At 56.5% G+C, this 26495-nt stretch overlaps 1 protein-coding gene across 9 annotated transcripts in view; it reads right to left on the bottom strand.

The window, feature by feature from the left end:
- Positions 1-26495, bottom strand: part of KCNQ1 (potassium voltage-gated channel subfamily Q member 1) — a 400925-nt gene that overhangs the window by 113496 nt on the left and 260934 nt on the right. For 2 of the 9 annotated variants that reach the window (XM_074012888.1, XM_074012892.1), the window contains exons 12-13: positions 7933-8035; positions 6561-6770 (exon numbers count right to left, since the gene is read on the bottom strand). The exons of the other annotated variants lie outside the window; for them this stretch is intronic. In XM_074012888.1, coding sequence (XP_073868989.1) covers positions 7975-8035 — 61 coding nt within the window. In that variant the 3' untranslated portion in view covers positions 6561-6770; positions 7933-7974. Of the gene's footprint in view, positions 1-6560; positions 6771-7932; positions 8036-26495 lie in introns of those variants that run through there. 9 annotated transcript variants of the gene reach the window in all.

The following is a 26495-nucleotide window of genomic DNA, read 5'->3' as shown; positions in this document are numbered from 1 at the left end:
TTAGAATGGAGTTTCGACTGGTCCCAGTCCTCTACTCCACTGGACTGCTGGTCAGGAAAGGCTTCCTTCAGATTTGGGAGCACAGGGTAAACTGAAGGGCAGGCAGGAAGCCTGGGCCCCTTCCCAGGTAGGCTCTGCCCAGTGAGCCCCTCTGGCATCTAAGGTATCTGTAAGGACCACCCCCCAACCCCAGGCAGCTCATGGGCCTTCTGCACCCACATCCCAGAGGGCCAAGGAGCCCCCTCTCTTCTCTGTCCCTTTGTACACAGGGAAGGGGCTGCAGACACACTGGAGGAAGGGGGTGGGGTCATCCCACCCGCATCCTCCTGCCTCTGACTGTGACTGTGTCTGGAGATGGGGTCTTATAAGAGGTAATTAAAGAAGAATGGGGGTATAAGGGTGAGCCCTAATCCCACCTAACTGGGGTCCTTATGAGAGGAGAAGGTGACTCGGACACACACAGAGGGATGGCCCCATGAAAACATGGGGAAAGGCGATGTCTACAAGCCATGGAGAGAGGCTGCAGGAGGACCCAGCCCTGCAGCACCTTGGCCTTGGACTCCAGCCTCCAGGGCCATGACAGGATGAATGCCTGCTGTTTGAACTGCCCTGCCATGGTCTTGGTGGTGACAGCGGAGCGGACTCACGTCGTCCCCCAGCTCCTCCAAGTGCTCCTCGAGTGCACTCACCAGAAAATCGTGAGGAGGGAAAGGGTGGTGGGCCAGACCCTGGGATACCTGTGGGGTGTGGACGGGTGGGTGAGGGCCACTTCAGGACGGGGCTGAATGCAGTGGAGTGTGGCTTCGGGCATCCCTGGCCTAGGAGGGGTGGGAAGGAGCAAGCAGTGGTCGGACTCTGAAGGAAGGGGAGAAGCTTGTGGCCTTGGGAGGCAAGGTGGGGGCAGCCATAGCCCACCCTCAACCGGGCAGGGCCTCGATTGCTGTTAGCCTGTCCCCACCTCCCACCCCATGGGTCCCAGGCATCTCTAGCCATCCAGGGGCCAGACTCTCCTGGGGCCTCAGGGCAAGTGGCTTCTCACGGGGGGTCACCATCAAGCAGAGCCCCCTGAGTGGCCCTTCCCCAGCTCTCATGCACAGTCCCTCCCTGTTCTGCTGTGGTGCTGCTGTCAGGTTTAACACGTTTTACAGGGGAGTTCAATGTAAGCCAGATGCGTGCTGACAGCCACGGCACAGGTGATGACAAGGCAGGGCTTCCCTGGCACATGTGCCTCTTGTTAGTGTGCCCTCTGAGGCGCTTGCCCCACCAGCCCGGGGCAGCGTGCAGAGCCAGCTGGGCACAAGGCCACTCTGGGGTACGTGTGTCGCACTGGAACATGCTGCTGCCCCAGAGGCCTCCTGGAGACATCACCTCTGCGATGGTCCCAGCCGGGGCCTGGGAAGCCACAGCCAGGCCCAAGCACAGGAGGTCATCCCTATTTCACAGTGGAGGAAACTGAGGCTGGAGAAGGCAGGAGGCCCATCCAACACAGTTTATGGCGGAGGAGCAGTGGTCTTGTCCTTGCTTCTGTCTACACAGCAGCTTCCAGGATTACCTGTCACCTCCCTGGCTGGCACTGAATGTGCCTGAGACCTGGCTCACCTCTTCAGGAAGCTACCTTTGAGGACTGCTCCTTCTTTTCAGGCCTTCAGGGCCATGGGAGACTCCTGTTATCCCCCACCCAGCAGCCACAGCAAGCATCCTGAGATCAGCCTGGACAGCTCCGCTCCCCACATCCGGCTCTCAACCAAGGGCCCCGTCCTACCCTGCTACCCACATTCTGCCCATCACCAAGGGGCCCATCCTGCCTTGCCCAGCACAGCTGGCTGCAGGGCCCTGGGAACAGTGCTCCCCTGACCTGCAGTGGCCGGGGGGCTGTGAAGCTTCCTCATCCAACCCATCCATTGCTCCCCTGCCTCTGCCCTCGGTGCTCCCCATCACCTCTGGGAAGGTCCAGCCTTCCAGGCCCCTTTCGGCCGCCCCTGCCCTGCTCTGCAGCTGGGCTCCAGTCTGAGGCCTCTTAGGACCTGACCCTCCCAATCTGCCTCTGGCCTGTGCTTTGGATGGTTCATTCGTTTGTTCTTCGGACGTCCACCATGCACCTCTCACAGACACCTGCAGGCCCTGGGGCCAGAGCAGGATCACCCCTGCCAGCACTGACAGGCCTGAAACTGCACCGTGATCAGAGGCCAGAACCACTAGAAAGGCAAGGCTGGGGCTGGGAGAACCACGAGGTGGTCCTGATTTAGAGCACGCAACTGCTCTGAGGAGGATGTTCAGGGGAAGCGTGGGTTGAAGCCTGAAGACTCAAGAGGCTTAAGCAGGGAAGAGGAGTGTGTGCACATGTCTCAGGGTGCTGTGCCAGGCAGGGCAGGGGAACAGTAGGTGCGAAGGCCCTGAGGTGGCGGGGAGGGAGAGAGAGAGAGAGAGAGGAAGGCCTGAAGTCCCCCTCCCGCCCGCTAGACCCCACTCCACTGCCTCTGTCCTCCAGGAGGCTCTACAGCTTCAGATCTGAGGCCAAGAGGGCAGCATACCTGTCCCCAGCTGCTCCTCCAGGGCTGCCCAGGCCTGGCCGTTCTTCCTCTCAAGGGGCACTCTGTGCCCGACTGTCACCCTAGGAGCTGCCGGCAGCAACCCTGGGGGTCCCCTACTACTCTTTGGGGTCCCTATGCTCTACCCATATCTTTGCAACTAGAATGAGTCCCCCTCACCAGGGGTACCACCGACGGCTGCTGTCCCTGCCTGACAGCGCCCAGGGGAGCCAAGCTGTGGGGAGGACCCAGGCCAGCCTGTCTGGAAGGAAGCTGAGCAAAAGAGACTGAGGGTTTGTGGGAAAGTGAGGGTCGGGGCCGCAGCGAAGGAGGGCGAGTGTGGGGAGCCCCTGCATTGAGTGCAGCTGAGAGGCCTGAGTGGGGCCAGGGCTAAGGGAGGACACCCCTTCCCTCTAGACACACAGAGGAACACTAGGGAAGGCAGAGGCCTGGTGATGGGGGTGGGAGTAGATCTCAGAGCTCAGGGCCCTGCTCTTGAGACCCCAGATGCTGGGCCAGGGCTGTGCTGAGGGACTCTGGAAACATGTGAGGCTGGGTGATGCCTCCTATTTTACAGAGGGGGAAACTGAGGCTCCAGGAGGTCAGGGGCTGGCTCCAGGTGGAGGATGGGCTCAGGTGTGGCTGTGTCCCAGACCCCCTCTTCCCAGGATCCTGGCTGGCTTGCTGCCTGTGGGTGGTCACAAGCTCCCAGCAGGAGCCTGAGTTTCTGGGCCCCCAGCGGGTGGGTGGGACCAGAGCCACCCCTGCCTCTGGCAAGAAGGGGCTGAGGCCCATGGGGCAGGGGAGACCGCCAGGGCAGGGGTCCCCTCCCTGGGCCCCAGTGGGTGGGACAGAGGCCCCCAGGCTCCGGCTGCAAGGCGAGGCCTCGGTGGCGGCCACAATAAATATGTTTGTTCAAGGGAAGCCAGGCTGGGAGCTGTGTGCGCCGGCCCGGTGAGGAAGAAAAGGCCGCTTGTGCCTTGCACACTGGGGCGATTGTTCCTGCTCACGCAACTGCTGCCCCGTGGCCGGAAAGGTCAGACGGCCCTCGGGCCCCGTCGGAAGCACCGGTGCCTCGGGCCCCTTCGCTCGCGCCTGCTGTAACGTTCGCCCGCGCTCCTCACTGCCCGGCTGCATCCACATCACCTCCAGGCCTTGGCACAGGGAGAGAAGGTACCAGACAAGGTCTGAAAGATGGCCCAGCAAAGGCGAGGGAAGAAATGAAGCCAGGAGTCCCCTGCCCTGCCCAGGCGTCAGGAATAGTGTGGAAAGAGAAGGCCCCAGTCGGTGGCCTCAGCACCCTCAGGGAGTGACTCTGGCCCCGAGGGTCTTCGCTGTACCCGTGGGGCAACTTGCTTTGTGGACTATGGTTTGGATATTGGGAGATGCCAAGGTGAGGGTTGGGGAGAGGCCCAGGAGCACACAAAAGCCACCAGCAACTCTCCTGAGGCAAGACCAAGCATCGTCCTCACCCACCAAAGAGAAAGCTGAGAGGCACTGCCTGGTCACAGCCCCGCTTCAGAGCAAATGGAGTTAACAGAGGCCACCACGCAGGCACTCCTGGCTCTTCCACAATTTAAAAACTCTAAAGGGAAAAAATCAGGAACTCAAGCCTGGTTTCCTCCCATTCCTCTGAAGGGGGAGGAAGGAACACAGGAGCCCATGGTTTGCAGGCCACACCCCGCTGATCCCGTGCCGGCAAGGCGGCCTCCCTCTCCTCTCCTCTCTGTTCCCGCAGAATCCAGCTCTAAGAGATGGATTCATCCAAAGGGCCCTCAGAATTGTGGTCCTGATGGTGAAGGCTATGAGCAGCCACTGCAGCGGTATGATCAGACACTCTAGCTGAGTGAGTTTCCCACCACTGTCTTCCACCCGGAATCACTGGGAGACGGGGCCATAGGAGCCTCCTGGGTAGCTGGCGGAGGGGATTGGGGCTCTGGACCAGCCATCCCCTCCCTTGCTCCAGGCGCCTTTCTTTGGGCCTCAGGCCCTCCTGTGTACACTGCTGGAGGTGATTGTAGGAACCTGATCCCCACGACCACAGGGTCCTCCAAAAGATGGGTCTGTTCCAGAGGGCTTGCCTCAAGCAATGAAGGGGACACTGACATGGGAGGAAATCCTTCTCCTGGGTGAGAACCTGGAGCCGCACCTCCTGCCCTGAGAGATGGCCTCCCTGGGTGTCCGCCTTCCCTGTGTCTGGTGCCCGAGTGGGTGTGTGGTGGGCGGCCTGCAGTGCTGGCTCCCTTTCCCAGGCCTTTCCTGCTGACACACAGCCGGAATGTGCCGGACTCACCAAGGCCTGAATTCCCGAGGGGTCTGGCATGCCGACTGTGGGACGAGGGCATTTGGGCATTGTTCTCTCCACGCAACAGTGGGGTGCATGGGTGGTGGGGCACTTGGATTCCGCCTGCCGCTCTTGGCTTTATGAAGCTGCACCAGGTCTGACTCAGGCCTTGGGGAATTCAGCACCCACTCGAGTGGGCACAGGGGACTGCACCTAGGGGCCACCTCCCTCTGCCAGGCTGGGTAATGCAGCCCCTGCCGTGAACAGAGGTGCCTGGCTGCCCTCTCTTCCCCCAGGGCCCTGAGGACCTTTGGGTCCGAGGTTTAGCTGTGAGGCCAAAAGAGGTGTTTGCTCCCAATGCAGGGCAACAAGGGCCTTCCTTTTCTATGAGCAAAGCTGGGCTCCCAGAGAGCGGCGGCTGGGAGGAGGCTGGGCCGGGGCTCTCATTCCTGTAGTTGGTTCAGCTGGGGGCAGCCTCTGGTCCATCTGGCCTGGTGCCCAGCCCTGCTTCTGGCCACAGTCACAGAGGCCTACCACCAAAATGGCTTCAGGGTCTGTCCCCCATCTCTCCATTCTTTCCTCCTCTGCCCTTTGAAACCACCATCACTGAAGAACGCTGCGTCTCCCAGGGGCAGCCCTTCTCGGGCCCCTGCAGCAGTTCATACCCTAATTCACCTCCCCCAGGGTAATGGGGCCTGGATCGGGAGACTATGTGACCATACAAGTCTCACCTCTGCACTGGATGCCTAGGGACAAAGTCCACCCACCTCCTGGGGACTCCCAGGCCCCCTGCAGTCTGTCTTTGCCAGACTTTCCCACCACGCTGCTACTGACTGGCTCCTCCAGTTCACCCCTGTACTTCCCATAAGAGAAAGAGGGAGGCAGGGAGGTGGTAAAGAGCGCAGGATAGAAGCAGAGACAAGGGGGCTGTAGGAAAAGGCTGCAAGCTAAGGGAGGCGGGGCCTCCCTTTGAACTTCTAGTGGGAACCAGCTCTGCTGGCACCTTGAATGTAGCCCACGTTGGACATCTGACCTCCAGAGCTGTTAGATAATAAATATGTCACTTAAAGCCACTAAGTTTGTGGGAATTCATTATAGCAACCGTAAGAAGCTAAAATGGTCCCTCTCAAAACAGTCCTGAATCGACGACTTCCTCCTCGCTCTCCTGGTTCAGCTGCCATCCTCTGCCTGGACTAGCGCAGTAGCCTCCATCCTGGTCTGCCAGGTCTGTGCCAGTCCCTCAATGGTCCATTCTTGACTCTGCAGCCAGAGTGACCCTGTTGCCATCTGCACCAACCACACCGCACGCAGGGCCAGCCAGGGGTTCGCGTGCCCTAGCTCTCGGGGTCTCAGCACACAGGCTTCCTTGCTGTCCTGCCAGCCTGTGGGCCCGTCCCCACTTCAGGGCCTTTGCTGTGGCTGTACCCTCTCTCCACAATGCTTTTAGCCCTGACCATGAGATTCACCTTGCTTTGGGGACACTGTAAGGTCCTCCACAACCTCATCCACAACAGGCCCCTTCCCCGAACCAGCCCTGCCTGCCTTTGTTTTCCCTTCCAAGCACTCTGTAGATAAATAACGAAGTGCAGCCGTCCCTCAGCACCCATGAGGACCTCCCACAGATACCCAAATCCACAGGTGCTCAAGTCCCCGATACAAAATGGTGTGATACTGACATGGAGCCCACATACATCCTCCCATCGCCAGACCACTTATGATAACTGATACAACACAAATGCCGCGTACACCACTGTTACGTTCTATTGTTCAGGAAATAATGACAAGAAAAAAAGTCCGTACAAGTTCAGATGTTCAGCACAGAAGCAATTTTCTTTCCAAATATTTTCCGGGGTGCTGAAGTTGAATCCATGGATGCAGAACCCTTATGCATCTCCAGTCGGTAGACATCCCTTTGGAATTTCGTATCAGTTTTGTATTGTCACTGCTCTCCCTGGCACCTGGGGAAGGCATTCGGTATTTGTGGAGTAAACGCTAACACATCTCACTTTAAGGACTTTACTATCTTCTTTCATTTAATCCACCTGGCAGTGCTACAATGTGGGGACTTTATTATCCCATTTTATAGGTGTGAGCACCGAGGCACAGAGATTTGTCACCTCCAGGGCAGTCGCTCGAGCTCACAGCGTGGCCCTAGTCCTGTGGCGGGGGGCTCAAGGGAGAAAGAGCTAGGCTAGACCAGCCCTCGCCCCCAGGCCTTGCTGAGCAGCTTCTGTGCAACAGGTCTGGACCCTCGGCCCTGGGAGAGCCCAGCTCATGGGTTCCTGGCCCAAGCGCCCTTTGTGCCCGCCTGGGGCAGGCGGGGGGTGGGGGTATGCTACATAAATGGGCTATTGTTCTGTGACTACAGTTGCCAGCCCTGCGTGCACAACAGCCCCTGTGTCTGCAGTGGCTCCCAGAACCAATCAACACCTTATCACGAGCATTAATCACCCCGCTATCTGCCCCAAATCAGGCAAACACTTCTGGGGACTTCAAACCCCTGACTGCACAGAAGTTTCTGTGTAATAATAGATTAAGTTTCTGGTGGTTCAGCAGCATCCACTGCGGCCGGCCCTCTGGGGTGCTGAGGGGCCGAGGGGCTGCCAGGATGAGGAGGACGCTCTGCTCCAGCCTCGGCTCCTCCTGGGTGCTCCTCCTGCAGCTAGAGCCCTCAGGGACTTCCTGGCCCCTCACACTCTGGGCCTGCAGAACCCCATGCCCAGCTGGCCACCCTTAGCCTCCGTCCTGTAGGCCAGCTTCTGGGAGGATGCAGCGGGCTCAGGCTCTGTGCCCTCGCGCTCCCAAGGCCCGGTTCTGCTGGTGGGCTGTGCCAGAGTGTTTTAGAACCTCCTAGAGGAAGTGACCTGGACCCTAGTGGGCAGGAGGCTAGCAAGCCAGAGGCTGCAGAATTAGCAGGAAGCCAGCCCAACTCTTGTCACCAAGAACCAACCTCCGGTTCTAGAGTCAAATGCTGGGTAGGAGCAATATAGAAAAAGCAGCTAACCAGTTGGCATTCAGCTGGCTGTGGTCCCCTGAGGGCTGGCGCCGGGTCAGGGATGGCACTGTGAACAAGATTCCTGGCCCTGGCCTCAGAGCACATCCATCTGGGGTGGGACTTACCCTATGAGGTGCCAGGAAGAGCCTTAGGGAGCCACAGAGAAGTCAGGGCAGAAGGGTGGGCGAGCAGCCGCTCCAGAGGTGTAGGGGACAGAAGAGGTGAGGCCTGTGTGAGGGGAGGACAGAGCCATCAGAAGTCCTGGAAGGGATGTGTGCAAAGACCCTGGGCAAGAACATGCTGGAAGGAGCTGAAGGACAGGGAGAAGGCCAGAGTGGCTGGGAAGGGAGAAGGGGAACAGGGAGGCAATGAGGCTGGGAGGTGACCAGGAGCGGCCACATGAGCCTCACGCAGGGTAAGAGGTTTAGATTTTGCACCACATATGATGGAAATGAAGCGCTTTGACTAGCGCGGTCCCAGGGGCTATCAGTTGCTCCCTCTGCCTCCATAGCACGCCCCACAGTGCCCACAGAGGAAGGAATGCCTGGCCATGCCCCCGCCCCTTCATAATGCAAGACGAACCCACACCAGGCCAGGTGCTCGGTATCATACATTGACACTGTCGTGGAATCCTGGGCGCTGTCTGCTCGCCCCTCTGCACACAGCCCTTCTCCACTTGGCTCACTCTGCCCTAGGAGGCTGATCTCTGCAGGTTATGTCCACAAGCTCCTGGCCCAGGGCTTCAGATTGGGTCCAGCCAACTGGACCCCTGACAGGAGGCAAGGAGGGAGGAGAGCGAGTCCAGGGTGTCAGCTCCTGCTCCCTGCCGTGGAACTGCTGGGACCAGTTTTGAGCCTCATGTAATATAGCCATTATTCTGTTAAGCTCAGGCAACCTCCTCCTCCTCTTTATTCCTCAAGTCTGGGGTCGGATTCCCTCTAGGGTCACTACCCCATGTTCCTGCACAAGGCCTGGTGGTTCCTGACACCTAACTCAGAGGAACGATCCTTGGGTGCCATCCCATGCCCCACACATAGCTACCATGATTGTCCCTATTTTACAGATGAAGACACAGAACCTCAGAGAAGACTTACGCTGCCCTGGGTCCCTGAGCTGGGATTCAGACCCTGATGTGTCTGCCTCCAGGGCCCAGGCACATTCCCCAAGCTGCCTCCTTGTCCCTGATATCTGTAGACGCTGAGCTTTTGAGGCCTCTGTTGCTCCAAAGCCCCACTGCCCTGTGGCTGCTCCTTCCTGAAATCTGGCTTATGTCTATCCCACTCCTACAGGGGCAGATATATCACAGGACCTCAGAGGTTGAAGCAAACCTAACAGGGCTCGGGAAAGGGCATAGCACAAGCTCCCAACCAAGTGGCTTACATGTCCCCTCCCCACTGCTGACCTCCATGCCCAGGGCCAACCCTTCACACGGGGGCAGGGACAGGGCTTGGAGAGTCAGGATCAGGGCAAATGTGTTCCCTTTCTCACTAAGCAACACAGGTGCTTTTGGGCTTCAAGTGTTCTGCTGGGAGCTACTTGGGAGGGGCCTCTGGAAGGGCAGACCTGGCACCCATGCCAGTGGGGCACAGGAGATACCTCTCTGCCAAGCAGTGAGATGGGCACAGCCACAGGAAAGGCACATTCCATGGGAAGGCAGGCACGCTGGCGCTTTAAAATCGCCACTTCCCCCTATTAAAGTCAGCTCCTATTCAGGCCAATGCAGAAATAAAATGTTGGGGGAAAATATCAACTACTATTCCTCCCTGCCATGAATGGGCCATCCCCTTTTCTCTGGCCTCAGTCCACCAGATCTTCACCGGGGTCCCACCCAGCATCCCTCTGGACTTCTAGCCACCTCCCTCACATCAGCCATGGTGGGGGCAGGAGCAGGGTGGGGGACGACTGGAACCTGCAGTGGGTGTATCTCCGCCTGGGGCCTCAGTTTCCCCACTCTGACAGGGCAGCATCCATCTGCTGCACTGCATCTGGGCCCCTTTGGAAACCTACTTCTGGCCCAGGAAGAGCACCAACCTCGCTCAACACGCCGCCTGTGATCTGAGGATGCCGTAGTTCCCCCAAACCCATCCAGGGGCCCCAGGATCTTCAGGTCAGGGGGCCAGGCAGCCACTCCTTCATGAAGACTCCCGCCTATCTTGCCATGTCAGCACACATCTCGTGAGCAGAGCGAGCTCAGCTTCTCTGGGCCACTGCCTCGGACCCACCCTTGGCCTGCTCCTCTGTCCTGGCCAGCTGGAAGCAATCTGCCTGGAGCAGGCAGGTGGTCCTCCTTAGTGGGTTCCCAAGAGGCCGTCCCCAGCCCTTCACCCACGCAGAGGTGGCTCTGTATGCAAGGCTGCCTGGGGCCCCTTCTCTGCCGGAGTGAACCAAGTGCTCTGGAATTCATGAAGAAATCAGGGGTCTTTAGCCTGCTGTTTTTCTTGGCGAGGTCTTATCACAAATTAGTGGGGAAGCCCGAAGGTTAGGGTTTCAGTTAGTTCAGCAGAATCGGAGGCGCGGGGAGTTGGCCTCCTGCCTCTCCAAGTCAGAAAACGCTCGGTCTGTGGGGCCCCAGGGAGCTCTCAGAGCCCAGGATGATTAACCAGGCAGGTGACCTGTGCTTTGGGTGGGGGCGGGGGTGGGGCCTGCGGGAGATAGCTTTCACACAAGCTGACAGGTTTCACAAAGCCCAGTGATCCCTCATACCTTCCCCAGGCTGCCCTTGGCTGGAGCACGCAGCCTGTGGGCCTGGGGCCTTGGCACTGAAGGTAGGACAGGGCGCCCAGCCTCATGGAAAGGGCACGTCCGAGAAGGTGGCAAGGGCAAGTCTGACTGAGGTTCCAGGGGCAGCCCTTTGAACTTGGCGACTTCACGTGAACGCATTTCCTAAACCACAGCTAAACGCAGGGGTTCTACATCAGTAGCTCGAAGAAAACTGGGGACCCCCAACCAGACAAAGGGCAGGTCACCTCCATGTAAAAAGTGGGCTCTTCTGAGGAAAAGGCAGGCCAAGTTGCCTCTCCTGTTTTGGAAGGCAGGAACCCGAAAGTCAAACCACTAAGTATCCACCAGCCACTCATGAACTCAAAAAAGCTGGGAACATTTCTGGCAAGCGCTGGCCCCGCGGCCGAGCCCCCGGCCCTGGGGTGTTTCACAAGTCCAGCCGTCTGTCCCAGATGGATCCTGGGAGCTTGTCCTAGGCTCAACACTGGGTCTGAGCACAGATGGCCCTCAGCTTCCTCCTGTCTCCACGTCAGGAATCCGTGCCTGCCCCACCCTGCCCTGGCTCACCCCTGGAACTGAAACAGGTCCAGTGCTGCTTCAAGACGTGAGCTTGTTTAGGAGTTGTGTCTGACGCTTCTCAGGCCCTGTGCTTGTCTACTGGGCTCACAGGCTTTTCTTAAACAGACAGGGAGCCTCGGTGGCACACCAGGTTCCAATCTAATGGCTCCTGATGGCCACATCAGGTTCTGCCCTCAGCACCCTGTCCAGGTTATTGGATCAGTCGTCTCTACCCTGTGACAGAGACCACTGTGTTCCCATTTCACAGCTGAGAACGCTGAGGCCCGGCACCTTCCAGTGCCTTGTTCTAGCTCCAGATGATGGCCAGAAGCTTGAGCCCAGCGACTCCTTCCTCTGTGGGTGAACTGGCCCCTTCCCCCAACTCTAAGCCCTGACTCTGTTGCCTGTGTCTCCTTGTGTAGGTCCCCACGTCCTCCTCTGTGATCCCAGGACAATCACAGTATTACCTCCTGGGGGGCAAAGTGAGAGGGAAGGGCACGGCTTGGGTGCACCTGCAATGGCACCCAAGTGGAGAAGCTGTATTTGCGTGGGAAAGGGTTCCTAGTGGGGCCCCTCGTAGGTGACAAGGCCCTTTCTGCCCTGGGTGCAGCCACAGCCCTGTAGGATAGCCTGCCCACTGCCCCCCACCACTTCTCTCTCTTTGCCTTCCCACCGTCCTTCCTCCAAGGGCAGTGTTAGCTTGCCAGGGAGGGTTCCAGGCCTAGGGCTGGCGGGACAGGGACCCTGGCTGCCAGCTCCATTCCACTGTGCAGAAACCCAATCCAGGCAGGAGAATGCTGTCGCTCCTGAGGATTTAGGGCCGTCACCTGGTGGAGCGGGAGGGCTCTCCTCCCTGACAGAATAAGTGGTTACATGCCGAAAGGTGACACCGCAAAGGGGTCCTGAGCCGGGAGGAGGACTGTATATCATCTGAGCCTGGATCTGTGCATGTTTTTCTTTCTGTCTTTCCTTCCTGGTCTCCTTGCCGCGGCCCCCTGGCAATCTTACTAGAACGTCCCGGTCCAGATGCGATTCTCTATCAAAAGCCTGGGCCCCCAGGCACCACGCGAGGAGCTGTGTGCAGAGGTGGTGGGGGCTGCATAGATGGAGTACAGGGCTCTGTGTCAGACACGGAGAACAATCAGAGCCATGTTCTGATTTCTGCTCCCCCAGTGAAAAGAGTAAAAGCCTCCACGCCTATGGCAGGCTTTTACTGAGCCTTACTATGGCAGGCTTTTACTACGGCTGAGGGACATGCCCCCAGCCCTGCGGCACATCCCCCCACGTGTGACTTCCTCGTCCCGAGGTCCCCCTGGAATCTGTGACTTGCTTTGACCACCATGTCATGAGCAAATGGAACAGAGAGAGACTGAAGTGCACGTCCACCGAGTGGCTGGGAACCCTGCGGCCACCAGCGGTTAGTGAGGCCCCGCTAGCTGGCAGAGGAGAGGCTGTCTGCCAAGGGTCTTCCCCGGGAGCAAGACCATCCTAGACCACTCAGCCCAGACCAGTCCACCTGCCCAGCCAACCCACGAGGTGTGAGGGATCCGAGGCTGTTGCTACTTCGAGCTGCTGAGTTTGGGGCTGGCATCCCCTCTTTGGACTTCGGGGTCCTCTCTAAATGCCACTGTCTCCAGGCCCACTGCTGCAGTAAGGACAGAACTGTGGACCAGGTGTGGGGCTGCCTGTATGGGGTCTCTACGTGCCACAGCTGCCAAGTACCACCTAGTCTCACCTAACAGCTCCTCTCTCCCTGCCCATTCAGCAAGAAGGGTATTGTCACATCCCACTTGACAGATGAGGACACCAAGGCTCTGAGAGGGAGGGGCTTGCTGGGAGTCCTGAGGGCTGCAGTGTCCCGGTGGAGGCTGCAGAGCCTCCATGTCCCTCACTTGCCCCAACAGTAAATGGAACAGGGCTGTGGGCACCTTGTCCAGGGTGGCAGGGAGTGGGGTGAGCAGCTGCGGCAGGCGCGTGGAACACCACGGACAAGCAGGACCACACCCCTCTCGGGCCACCATGGAGGAAGCCGGAGCCACAGAGGAAGGCGGAGCCTATTTTCAGGATCCGTCTGGAATCTCCCCTGTCCTCTCCGCGCAGACCACCCTGGCACAGGAATGGAGGCAAGGAGGCCTTTGGGCCGCAGCTGGCCCACAAGGGTGTGAGCTGAGCCTGCCCTGAGGCACCCCAGGTGGCAGCTGTAGTGCCAAAAGGCCTTCATCTGCCAGTTGGTCTGGGAGTGACACATGCCCCCACCCCTACTCCGCTAAGGCAGCAGTTGCCATAGCTCCCACTCAGAAGGGTGGCTCAGATGCTGCCTCACAGGGCCCTGGTGTCAGTTGGCTGAACCCGGTGGGGTAGAGGGAGGGAGGGAGGAAGGGTCTTGGTCACAGGGCACAGCTATCTAGGGGCAGCTTAGCCACCTCACTGTTTCAAGAGGCTGCCGTAGCCTATTTACTAAACAAGTCACGAATCTCAACCATATGAGAAGGGAAGCACTCTGCTGACCCTGGCCACAGCATTGCTCTCATTAGCTCCCCTAGGACCTCCACGTGGCCAAACCCCACTGCCAGTTCTGTTCTCAGCTTCAGTGGGACCCACCAGCCGTGGCTGACATGCTGGCCTCTCCTTCCTTAGAAAAAGCTCTTCCTGGGGGTGACCAGGCCTCCACTTTCCCGATCTCCTTTGCGAGGTCCTCCTCGATCCCTGACCTCTGAATGCTGCAGTCTCTGGGCTCAGTTCCAGGCTGCAGGCCCCAGTGGTCCAGCACTCAGCTCCCAGGATGGGCTGGCCTTGCCTAGTTCTGTACAAATGTCACTGCCACAGAGAGGCGTCCACCCGAGGCCTGCCCCGGCCCCCCATAGTCCTTTCCTATCTTCACTCAGCCCACCTCTCTCCACCTGTCAACACCTGGTACGATGACACATCACCTGGGAGCCCCAAGAGGCAGGAACATGCTGGCTTTGTGGCTCCCTAGCCCTGACTCACCAAGGTCAGGACCTCAGGATCCAAGCTTGATCCCAGGGGCACAGGGCTTCCCATATCCTGTGCCTGCCAGGACCCTAGTAGGCTGTCTGTGTGGACCCCGTGACCCCATGGAGGTGAGGTGGCCACCAAATGGAGGACAGGAAAGCTCAGCATGTGCCTCCCGGGGGCAGGGGGTGTGCATAGTGACAGGCTCCTTGGGCTTGGGGTGAGGGTATCCCCCGGCAGTGGAGTTGGGTCTCATGGGTCACCCCAAGAGAAGTCCACGGTGGGGTCTCCCTGCACTGGCAAAGGGGACAAGGCCTGTTAAAGGGGCCAAGGGACAGATGGATGGATGGACGGACAGCTCCAGGTGAACCTCCTCGGAGGCTCGGTCAGCCTCCAGCCAGGGCTGCCGCAGGCCAGGTAGGCCGAGGCGACCATCACCACAGCTGCTGTCAGAAGAGACAAACGGCTGGAGGGCTGCCTGGTTATGTGCAGCATCAGAAGTGGCCCAGAGTGAGTGGGTCCTACTGAAACACCCAGGTTCCGCTGCCCCCGCCAGCTCTACGCGAGGCCCCCCACCCCTGCAGGCGGAGTACAGCCTCCCGAAGGCCGCTGACCGACGGAATGTAAATCCCTAGAAATATTTCTTGATACAATTTGCTGATTCCACTCACACCTTGGGGGTGAAACACCTACCCGGACCTGCCCCTCTTGCGGGCTGGAGACAGTAATTTGCTGATCTGCCAGCCCTCTGAGGCAGGGAGGCTGAGCTGGGACTGGGAACAGCGGCCTCGCTGCAAAGCGCCCAGCGGGAGTCGGCTTATTAGCTGCCTCGGAACAAAGGCTGTGGAGGCTCGGGGGGTCCCTCATGAGCAGACCCCTGCGGGTAGCTTTTCAACCCCCGAAGTGCTGCCTTTTAACTCGACCTCCACGGTAGGACAAACAGGGGGAAGAAATTAGTCGTGGATGCTGCTGGATGTTTCGTAACTTGTCCAGTCGTCTCCCTGGAGTTGGTCTGGCCCCAGTAACATGTCCCCCCGGCGTCCAGAATGGAAAACATGAGACAGGCCTTCACCAATCCCCTCCCCACCTTTTAGAAACTCTTTGCAAGCTTTAAGAAACAAATACCCTTTCTTGCATCTGGGGCCTGCTGCTGCAAGTGTCCAGGGACCGTCCATGGCTCTGGCCTGGAAAGCCGTGCCTGCCTAAGTCCCTGGAAAGCTGAGGGCCCCTGGGATGAGGAAACCCTGGGAACAACCTCATCTCCCTCAGGTAGCCAAGTCCCCAGCGGCCTCGAGGTCCAGGCCAGGCCCCAACTCCCAGCAAGGCCATTCCCCAACCCAACACCACGTAATGAAGAAAACGAGGAACATTTGCATCAAGTGATCCAAGGGCATGACTTCCCATGGGCTGAAAGGAACACACTATGAACCCCACAGACAGCATGGAGTCCCAGGTTCTGGAAGCCACCTTGCAAAATGGGAAAGGGGCTGGTGGTGGCTTATGCTCTGTTCTTGTTTCAGGGGCCAAGGAGGCTCCCCTCTTCAGCCTTGACACCCAGGCTGACACCCCCAACATAGGACACTCAGAGAAGGACCACAGGAGCTCAGAGTTCTGGACAGGTAGGGGTTAATGGCACTCTGCTGGCTCTGGCCAGCCCTGGGTCCCTCTCACCTTACAGAGAGAAAGGGGAGCAGGGGAATGCCTCTGCTTTGAGAGGCCTTCTCGAGGCCAGCAGCTTCCTCCTGGCCTTCAGCTGTCCCCAGGCAGGGCCAGCACATGTTCAGCACAAAGGAGGCCTGACTGTAGCCGGACCCCAGAAGATGGCTGAGCCAGGGAGTACACGCAAATACTCACAGGCTGGTGCCTATAGTCCCAGCACTTTGGGAGGCCAGGCATTAGAGACCAGCCTGGGCAGTATAATAGGTGCAAACAGGCCAGATGAGGAGAGCTGCCAGCACACTCAAGCCCCCACGAGCCCACCAATACTTTTAAAAGATAATAAATGACAAGGGCACTTGGCTTCTCGATTCTTTACACGTCATGCCCACAGTCCATTGGGAAGACTGTGCTGTCTAACATACTAGAAGTGTCTCCTTGCAACCCTCCAGTGGGTTTGGGAACCGAACCCCACCTCTTTCAGCAAGAGCCCCTCCAGCGAGCTGGCATGGAGGGACATGCATAGTAAGGGACTTGTTTTGGGACATTTTGCAGTTTGCCACATTTGCACACATGGTGAAGGGGCTCCACCTCCGCCCAGGCGTGCAAGGGGTCAGACCTTGGGGTCTTTTGAGTGGTTCGCCGACCTAGCTATACGTCTGTGATGCGAGTTTGATCTGTGTCCATTTCCGTCTTTCTATCACTGAAGATGATGGAACATTAGGATGCCTCCAGGGGCCACAGCTACATCAGGACTGTTTGTTTCTCTGAAACCAGCACAGTGTTTGGCTCTGAAGCTCTGCACCCAGGCCCATTCCCCAACCCAGCACTGTATGATGAGAAGCACAGGTGCCAATTTCCCCAAATGATCTGAGGGCACGACTTCCTACACTATCCTACCCTGGTTTCATTTGCTACTGCTGGGCCTTCCACCAGCCAGGCTCGCCAGCCAGCAGGCAGCATTTAGGTGATAACAAAATGAGGGTTTTCAGCTCGAGAGGATTCTCTGACTTCTTATTTTGATCTGTGTTCTCTGAACCCTGGGATTTGTGTGCAGGGTGTGATAATGGCTTTTTTGTGAGTGCCTGGTCAACACGTCAATCACAGTGATCATGGCTCACTGCAGCCTTGACCTCCCAGGCTCAGGTGATCCTCCCATCTCAGTCCCTAAACAGCTGGGACCACAGGCATGTACCACCTTGTATGGCTCTTTATTTATTTATTTATTTATTGGGTAGAGACAGAGTCTCATTATACTGCCCAGGCTGGTCTCTAACACCTGGCTTCCCCAAGTGCTGGGACTAGAGGCACCAGCCTCTGATAATGGCTTTAAACAGCATCACCTCCTATGTGTGCTCCTAATCTTATGTACATAGCCATTGTCACCCCCAACTTGAGAGATGAGAAGCCTGAGACTTGGGAGGTCAGCTCTGCACCCCAGAGCATGTGGCTAGAGATGGTCCTCTGTGGCTGGAGCTCCACTGGCCACAGGGCCTCTTGCCCCAGCACACACTCGAGGGGCAGGAGGTGGGTCACAAGGGTAGATGGAAATATCTATCATCTATGGTCCCTGGCAGACGCCAAGGCTTCACCCCAGGGTGGGGATTCAGTAACTCTTGGAATAGCCCAGGAATCTGCATTTGAATGGACTTCCTGACCTTAAGGTACATGGCGGGGAGGGTGCAGACATGAAGGCTCCTACAGGCCCAGTAATGACCAGGGATGCCTGCCTAGCCAGCTCTCAGATCCCTGTAGTAAAATGGGCACCTGGATGCTGATGGGAGTGCCTGGCACAGCAGGGTCCAGGGCTTGGTCAACACCAGGGTGAATATTAACCTTTTAGTGTGGTCCTAACTGCAACTGCCCTTCCCCTGACAGATGTAAGTGGCCCTAGCCCAGGTCATCTAGTACAGAGTCAGCTGGGGAGTCATCCATCTACACGAAGCACACAGAGGACTTCTGGGTAGTCCAGGCCATGCATGTGCTCCAAGGAACCTCAGCTAGCTCAGACACCCGAACTATCCTCCATGACATGTACGAGGCAGCCTTGCATCCACTGGAAGATAATTCCCGAGGTCCATCATCCCTGTCCTCCCCTCTGCTCATCCACATCCTGGGAGCTGTGCCCCATGAGGCTGCGGGGAGGGGCTGGTGCTGCGGGGATCGAGTTCCAGCTTCCAGAGGGGCCCTGAGGTGGAAACAGGCAGGTGAGGAGGGGGTCAGCCAAGTGCAGGGAAGCCAGTCTGGGGCTAGGGATCGAGTTTGGAGAGGCACCCTAAGTGTGGGGGTCTACCGGGGGCTTAGGCCCCTGAAGCCCAGAGGAACCACAAGGTGTGTGAGGGGGATGTGGGGAAAGAAGGGGCAGAGGAAGGCAGCTGTCAGGGGAGGGCCTCTGGGCTGCAGTGGGACTCTCAGCTCCCCCAAGAGCAGGGAGGGCCTCAAAGTGTTTAAGCCAGGACGGGGCACGCGGGCTGTCAACCCGGCTCTTCTAGAAGAGGCAACTCCACAGACATTGAACAGGCCCTGAGACTACACCCATCAACAAAACAAAACAAGGTTCACTTCTGCGACAGATGCAGCTTTCCCAGCCTTCAGAAACCAAGGAAACCATGCCAGGTGTAGTCCTTACTCCATGACCACGGCAGCCCCTAAAACGCTGGGCTAATACCCTGGGGGGCTCAAACCTGGAGGCCCTGGGACGAGTGGGTCATCGGGGGAAGAGGGGGTTCCTCTGGCCTAAGATCTCAGACAGGCATGTGCTCCCTGCTCTCCAGCCGCTGTGAGCTGCTTTCCTATCTACCTGATTTCCATCTCGGGCTCTCCAGTGCTGCCCTGCGGCACCTCCTGCCATCTGTCTTTCCGTTTCTGCTCTTCTGAAAGCTTGTGTTTAAAACAAAATTAAGAAGCCAGTTCATACGGGCCTGAGGAACTTTCCTGAATATGGGGGTGAGGGGATTGGGACAGGAATGTTCCCGGGAGGGGCCGTGACCTCCCGGAGCTCCTCACCCATCCTAAGCCAGGCCCTGGTGGGGCAGGGGTACTATCATTAAAAGGTTCTGGAAGAAAGCCAGGGAAAATGGTGGAACACTGGGAAGCAGAGAGGGAAGAATTTCACCTTGGCTACCCAGAAGTCTCCTTGTGGCTTTGCTGTCTACCTTCTCAGTACAGACATTCTGGAGAACACTGGCATACTGCGAGCAAAGGTGTGGGCTGCAGTCACAGCAGCCTGGGGGGCCTGGCTGTCAAGGCTCTCACTCTGGGGTAACCCTCAAACTGACTTCCAGCTTGCGCTTCCCGCTCCCCAACAGCCTTTGAAATGGCCAAGGTGACTCAACCAAGCCGTGGAGCCTGAGAGACACTGTGCCAGGCCCAGTCTGTATTGCACTGTAGCCATCAGTGTAATTGCCTGCCCTGCCAGGAGTAGGAAGGAAGACTTGGGCTGTCTGCAAGAGCACCTGGGTCCCTGAGCAGAACCCCGGCCACTTCATGGTGGACAAGCAGCACCAGAGGGCAAAACATCTGAGGGGCTGTTTGTCACTCAGCAGGACCATGGCTGTCCTGGTGAATACACGACCCACTAAACAGCTCCACACGCACCACTGAGATTCCTGTACTCACGGAGGGGATATTCACTGAGCTCCTACTGCAGGCCTGGGCTTGGGCCAGGGTGATGTCTGCCAGTCACCCAGTATTCAGGATGCACTGGATCCTGGCTCCTGCCTGCTCTCAGCTCCCTCCAAATGTGGGAAGAGACGGTTGCTTTGGATCCAGAACACCAGTGCTCCTGGCCTGTTCAATGTGGGCCACCCAGTTCCACCTCCTGAAGGAGAAGCACTGCGCTGCCCGTGCCTTTCACGGCTCCCTTCCGTAATGGGGAATCTGGAGTCTCTGGGGCTTGGGGCCTACTGTGGCTGAGAGGCCCTCAAGATAAGATGTTCTGGGAGGCAGGGAATGGAATTCCACCAGGCCCTGCAGAACTGAAGCTGCGTGTCCTAACACCACTTGGCAAGTCAACCCACGAGAGCCTGGGTGGGAACCACATGCCTGGGAAGCTGGAGCCTGGCCCTGGAGGCTAGGGACAAGGCTTCTGCTGAGAAAGGACACCCAGCCATTCCTCGAGAGCCTAGCCGAGGAAGCTTGGGGACTGTGTTCTGGCCAACGGGCCACCTTTTCCCACTGTGGCTTGGCCAGCTGACCATGCAGCTCCACTCCCCAAAGCTGTGCCCCTAGAGGGTTCCTTGAGAGCCATGGCACATCTGAGGCAGCGGGTAGATGTGGGCGCTTCAGCTTGGAGCTTTTTTCTGACTTCTTTCCCTAGTGAGAGGACCACTTGAGCCTGGCCCGAGACGGTCCATGTTGCTTTGGGGTTATTTATGACCCCTCCAAAAGTGAAAAATTGTTAAGTGATATAAACAGCAATTAATGAGGGTCCAGCAACCAAAATGCTCAAGGGAGGCTAGGAATAGGGGCTCTGACCCCGGCGGTGGGGTCAGTGCTCTGCGGACAGCGCTTGCCCATCACTGTCAGTGCATGAGAGGTCAAAGGCAGGGCAGCCTCTCCCAGGGCCATTCCTCACCAAGAGGCCAGCCCAAAGGGTTTGGAGGTGACGTGGGGGACAGTTTTATGGTTTGCATCACCATGGTTCCCACTCTGGCCACCCCCTCTACCCACTCAATCACCCAAGCTCTGGCTGTTGTGGCCACCCTCAACTCCAGGAGGCTGGGAGGCATTTAGACCAGTGCAAGGCTCTGGGGATGTGGGATGCGGGGCTGCTCCAGCTGATCAACCCTCACAGGCAGGGCCAGCTGGAATGTGGCCAGAGGGACAGGGTATGATAGGAAGGTGCCCCAGAGGGCTCCCCATGCCCCCTGAGCTGGTTCTTCTTCCCGCAAGAGGTCCTTCTGTGTTTGACCACCTGAGGAGTCACAGGCTCCAAGTCTGGCAGGGGCTTGGAAGGATAGGTCCCAGGGGACTCCAGCAGGGCTGGTAGAAGAGGAATGCTCGGGCGCAGGCATCCCCAGGCACACTTCGGCTGGAAACCAAGTCTACCTGGTTACTCTCCTCCCCTTGGGCCCTCACACATGCCTCTGCCTGAGCCAGGCTACAGGGTGTCCTCCCTGGCCTCCCCCCCATTCCCACACTGGCCAACAAAGGATCTGGGTAATCTGCAAAGCCCCTCCTGCCCCGCTCCTGCCTCCTCTGTGCACCTCCCTGGCTCCTCTGGGGTGAGGGCCCTCCATGACACAGCCCGCAGGTCATTACAGGTTCCCTTGAGCTCTCCAGAGAGCAGAGAGTCAGAGAGAGGCTCAGCACCAAACCCCAGCTGGCCACTTTCCAGCTGTGTCTCTACTGAGGCTCCTTGGCTGTAAATGGAGCTGGTGGCATGGGGTGCCATGCTGAGGCTCATGGGAGGATGGGTGAGGGGTGTCTCATGTTTGGGTCGAGACACTTGCAGTCATCCTTGCCAACTATCATCAGTGGCATTACCGCCGGACCCCACCCTGCTACTCCTCACCTGCACCAACCACCAGCAATCTGCCCGACTGTGCCCTGGGGCTCTGCTTGTGTGATGCCAGGCCCTGGTTAGGCCCCTCCTGCAGCACCCCACCCCCCCACCACTGTGTGCCTCCATTAGAGTGTCCAGGTAACACTGACAAGCTGGAGAGCATGTTTCCTGAGAGACCCAGAAGTCAGGTCCCCAGGACCACCATTCTTTCTAAAGGCACCTCTGTCCGCATTATTCCCTTGCTTGGGGAAGGGATGCCACCATTTGAAAGATGATGTTGCTGCTGCAGCCACCCTCAAGATGCTCTCCTACCCCTACCACCCCAGCCCCACCCAAGGGCCTCGTGTCCCTTTCTGGGATGCTGGCTACACCTGGTGCCTTCACCTCCCAGGCCTTTGCAGGTGCTATGTCTGCCACCTGGCATGCCACTTCCTCCTTTGAGATTCCACCTCTGTGAAGCCTGGCCTGGCCCTCCACGCCCCATATGTCCACCCAACACTCCCTGCAGCTGTGAGCTCCTCCATCCATCTAGAGCACCTATGGCGTCATAGCCCTGTGCCCAGCCCTGGGGATTCAGAAGTGCACAGGGGAAGCAGAGAGAAGACAGTTCTCACTGATGGCAGAAGGGCTGTCCAGCTGCCTTGACTCCGCTGCAACCACACTTAGCCCTACCCCAGGAGCCCTACCCCAGGAGGAGTACCAGAGTCCATGGCCCAGCAGGCCGCTTGCCCATAGTGCCTGCTGCCTCTCACGGGCCTGGGAGGGGGCTGACCTTGCGGTTCAGGCCATGTGAGGAGAGTGAGTTGCCAGGGAGGTGAGGCCTAACCCCCCCATGGGATGTGGAACGCTGGAATGCTCCCACTTGACTTATCCTGTGGATGAGATGGAGAAGCAGGACCTCTCCAGCCTGGGCACTGCGCCTGCCCAGGACCATGCCTTTCAGGGAACAGGCCCCGGCAACAGAAGAGGCTCGGAAAGAGTCTTGGCCCACACCCTTGGCACTCTATCTCTGTGGAGACTGCCTGTGTGTGGGGGGGGCTGCAGGTCTGGGTGCCCCAAGGCACCCCCACACACCCCTGAGTGGCAGCCACCTGGAGCTCCCCGAGTTAGCAGGAACCGAGCAGGAAGCAGAGAACAAAGGCACGGCAGTGAGCGGCGTGCTGGGCCATCGTGTCTGCAAGGCCAGGCTCCGGGCGCGCGTTTGCCCATCTGGAAGCAATATTGCAGTAATGTAAGACGGCCAGAATACGGTATATCCTCTGAATCCATGAACTCTACAGTGAGGAATATGGATTTAATGGATAATCTTACCAGCAGCCAAGAGAACCCAGATTCCTCCCCAGGCCTTCAACCGGCACTTGGCTTCTCCTGCAACCCAGCTCGGCCGGAGGCCCGCAGAGCCTGTGGCTGTGGCCTCCAGAATAGGGGCTGGCCCACGATGTGAGCTCACTTTTTTCTCTTGTTGGGTGGGTTGAGGGGGAATGAAAACCTATCCACGGTCAACAAGGGTGCCTGTCCTCCAGACTCCCTTCCCACAGTGGGAAAAATTAAGCTGGAGAAAGTAAGAAATAAGGGGGATGGCAATTAATCAAAATCTACAATGGCCATGACTTGTTCTGGAATCTGGGGGAGAAGAAATCATTTCTGTAGCTCTTCCCAATGTAATATAGCTGGAATAATAAAATAAAACAATAAAAACCACAGCGGAAAAGATGACTGGAGAGTTTTTATGGCGAGCAGCAGAGGAAGAGTCCAGAAGGCCTGAGAAGCGGGGTGAACAATGTGATTCAGGGAACGTTTCCAGGGCGCGGAGGAGGAGTGGGACACAGGTCTGGCTGGCCCAGGACGCCAAGCAAATAGGGGCTCCAGGCTGCTCAGTCCACAGAAGCCACATCCCCAGCATGGTCCTGGCCCCTCTCCGGGATCTCATTTCAGAGGCTCATTAACCCTAATGTAAAATCCCCCAAATACCAAATGCTTCACAAAGTTGTTAATTTCATGGGGAGTCGTTAGCCTGCTACCTTCTGGGTGCCCCATGCCAAGGGGTGGGTGGCTCAGGCCTCTGGTTCCTCATACTTACCAGGACCCCTGCCCCACCCTGTTTACAACCCAGGTGTCTTCCAGGGAGCTGATCTTGCTCTGACAATTGCCTCGGAGGGAGGCGGGGGCTGCAGTCTTCTATTTTCCATGCTGCCTCCTCCCCGTGTCCAGCCCCAAACTCTCTAGGAGATGTTATATGTGCTCCTACCCAGAGGCTGTGTGGGAGTCCTGTGCAGAAAAAGCGGAGGAGCCAGGGAATTCTGGCTTCCCAGCCACTGGTGTGGTTGTGGATAGCAAGGAAGGCTGAGGCTGGAGTGTCCACAGGGCTCTCCTGCAGGCCTGAGCAGGGATGGGGGCCTTAGTCAGCCCCTTCTTCATGTTCCAAGGGGAATGGAAGCCCATAAGTCTCCTCAACCCACCTAAGAGAGAAGAGTGTCTAACATTTGGGCCGCCAGCAGGCATTCAGCTGGGGCGGTATCGGGTCTGGTGGCCTGGGGAATAGGTGGGAGGGATCTCCACTCTATACCTAAACACCTCACTGTGATTACTGGGGCCCTGCTCTGAGTCTCCCCACAGCTTTCCAGGGGATGGCTGGTGAGTCTAACATCCCCCAGGCTGGACTCCTGCTCCTGCCCCATTTGTGCCCCAGCCCCAGCGAGGGCTGTGATGATCTCCTGATGCCAGGCTGCCCAACCAGAGTCTGCTTCCCCCAGGGAGGGGTCACCTGTGTCAGTCCATACCACACCATAACTCCCACATCTAGTAGAGGGCCAGGCACCCAGAGGGCACACAATAAATGCAGGGTGTGTGGATGAATAGTCAGCAAGGGTTCATGGATTAAATGAGATGCAAGCACAAAGCCCCACTCAGGTTTCCAAAGGGCTAGAAAGCCGTTGCCTCCTTGGATCCTGGCCCCTCCCTGGCTCTCTGGGAGGTAGGGACACAGAAATGATTTCTCCTTTTTACAGATGGGTAGAGATTCAGCAAGGCCAGGCATACTACTTGGCAGTGATTCAATTTGGTCCAAAAGGACTTGACTGTGTGCTGCCCAAGGGGATGGACACAGGCGAGCAGGTGAGCAGCTCCAGCCACCTGCCACCTGCCATGCCTCAGGGCGAGCCTTTGCCGTGAGCCAACTCTGCCTCCCCTCAAAGACACCCTCCTCAGAAGCAGTGCCAGGACCCTCCCTCCTAAGTCTGCTGAGTGGATTTGAGACCCCCGAGTTGAAAGGAAATTTGAAAAATAAAATTCCTTTGTAAGCTGCCAAAGTTCTATCTCCCCGGTGATGAAGCCTCAAGTTACCTCACTTAATTTAAGCACAGTTTATTGATTGTAGGGTCTGACTGGGAAATGGCTCCATTGTATCCACAGACCCTCTCTGGGACCCTGTGCCTTGTGCATGGCCGTGGAGTACAGCGGTTGGTGGGATAGTGGAGTCATCCTGGCCTCTGAGAGCCCCATTCTGGGCAGGCAGTGCCCAAGGATGAGAAGATTCCACAAGCTGCCACAGAGCACTTGGACATGATGGTGGCTCAGTAAGCCCACAGGAGGTGTTTTGTGAGGGCTCACAGAAAAGGGAGGAGAAAGAGCACTCCAGGCAGGATGGAGGATGTGCAAAGACTTGGGTAACAATTCGTGCAACAAGACAGGAGACCACAAAGAAGCATTACCAGAAGCCAGGGGCCTGAAAGGGGCCATGAGCCCTGGAGTTGGGGGGAGACTCCAAGGGAGATGGGCTGGAGGACGGGCAGAACCCAGTACATGGGGAGGAAGGATGACTGCCAGTCACTGTCACACAAAACCCTGTAGGATTTACAAAAGCAGTGCAAAAATTATACTCTGAAAACAGTGAGATATTCTTGAACCAAATTTTTAAAAATCCAAATACAATGAAATACATGCTCTTGGATTGGAAGATTTAACACATTGTTAAGATAGCAATACTCCCCAGGTTGACCTACAGATTCAATGCAATCCCTATTGGTATCCCAGATGGTTTCTTTGCAGAAATTGACAAGCTGATCATAAAATTCATATGGAAATTCAAGGGACTCAGAACAGCCAAAACAATCTTGAAAAAGAAAAACAAAGTTGGAAAACTCACTTTCTGATTTTAAAACTCATTACAAAGCTATAATAATCAAGATAATGTAGTACTAGCATAAGGATAGACAAACAAATCAATAGAATAAAATTGAGAATTCAGAAATAAACCTTTATATTTACTGTCAATTGATTTTTGACAAGGGTGTCAAGATCCTTCACTGGGGAAAGAAGAGTCTTTTCAACAAATGGTGTTGGGATAACTGGCTATCTACATGACAAAGAATAAAGTTAGACCCCTACCTCATACCATACATTAAACTAACTTAAAGTGGATGAAAGACCTAAATGTAAAAGCCAAAACTATACAATTCTTGGAATAAAATATAGGAGTAAATCTTTTTGACCTTGGATTATATGTTGTTATTTAGTTATGACACCAAAAACATAAAGCATCGAAAGAAACAGATAAATTTAACTTCATCAAAATTAAAAACCTTTGTGAGTCAAAGGACATGATCAAGAAAATGAAAAGACAACCCACAAAAAGGAAGAAAATATATCTGATAAGGGACTTATCAGATAAAAACTTATATCTAGAATATAAAAAACATATCTAGAATATAAAGAACTCTACTAAATAATACAAACACAACCCAATTAAAATTTAGGTAAAGAATTGGAATACATACTTCTCCAAAGAAGAGATACAAATGGCTAATAAGCACATGAAAAGATGCTCAGCTTCATTAGTCATCAGGGAAATGCAAATCAAAACCATTAGGAGATATCACTTCACACCCACTAAGATGGCTAAAATGAAAACGGCAGACAGTAACAAGTGTTGGTGAGAATGTGGAGAGGAACCCACATACACTACTGGTGAGAATGCAAAATGGTGCTGCCACATTGGAAAACAGTCTGGCAGATCCTCAAAAGGTTAAATATGGAGACACCATATGATCCAGCATTTCTACTCCTTTGTGAATACTCAAAAAAAAAAAAAAAAAAAAAAAGAAAAGAAAATCTATGTCCACAAGAAAAGCTTGTACTCAAATGTTCCTGGCAGTATTATTCATAATAGCTAAAAAGTAAAAATGGCCCAAGTGTTCAATGAATGAACGGATAAATAAAATGTGATAGTATCCATAAAATGGCATACTATTTGGCCCTAAAATGGAATGAAGCACT

This window comes from Macaca fascicularis, chromosome 14 (genome assembly GCF_037993035.2).
Source record: "Macaca fascicularis isolate 582-1 chromosome 14, T2T-MFA8v1.1".
NCBI lineage: Eukaryota > Metazoa > Chordata > Mammalia > Primates > Cercopithecidae > Macaca > Macaca fascicularis.
The sequence above is the reverse complement of the archived record's forward strand: the minus strand, read 5'-3'. Positions and strand labels throughout refer to the sequence as shown.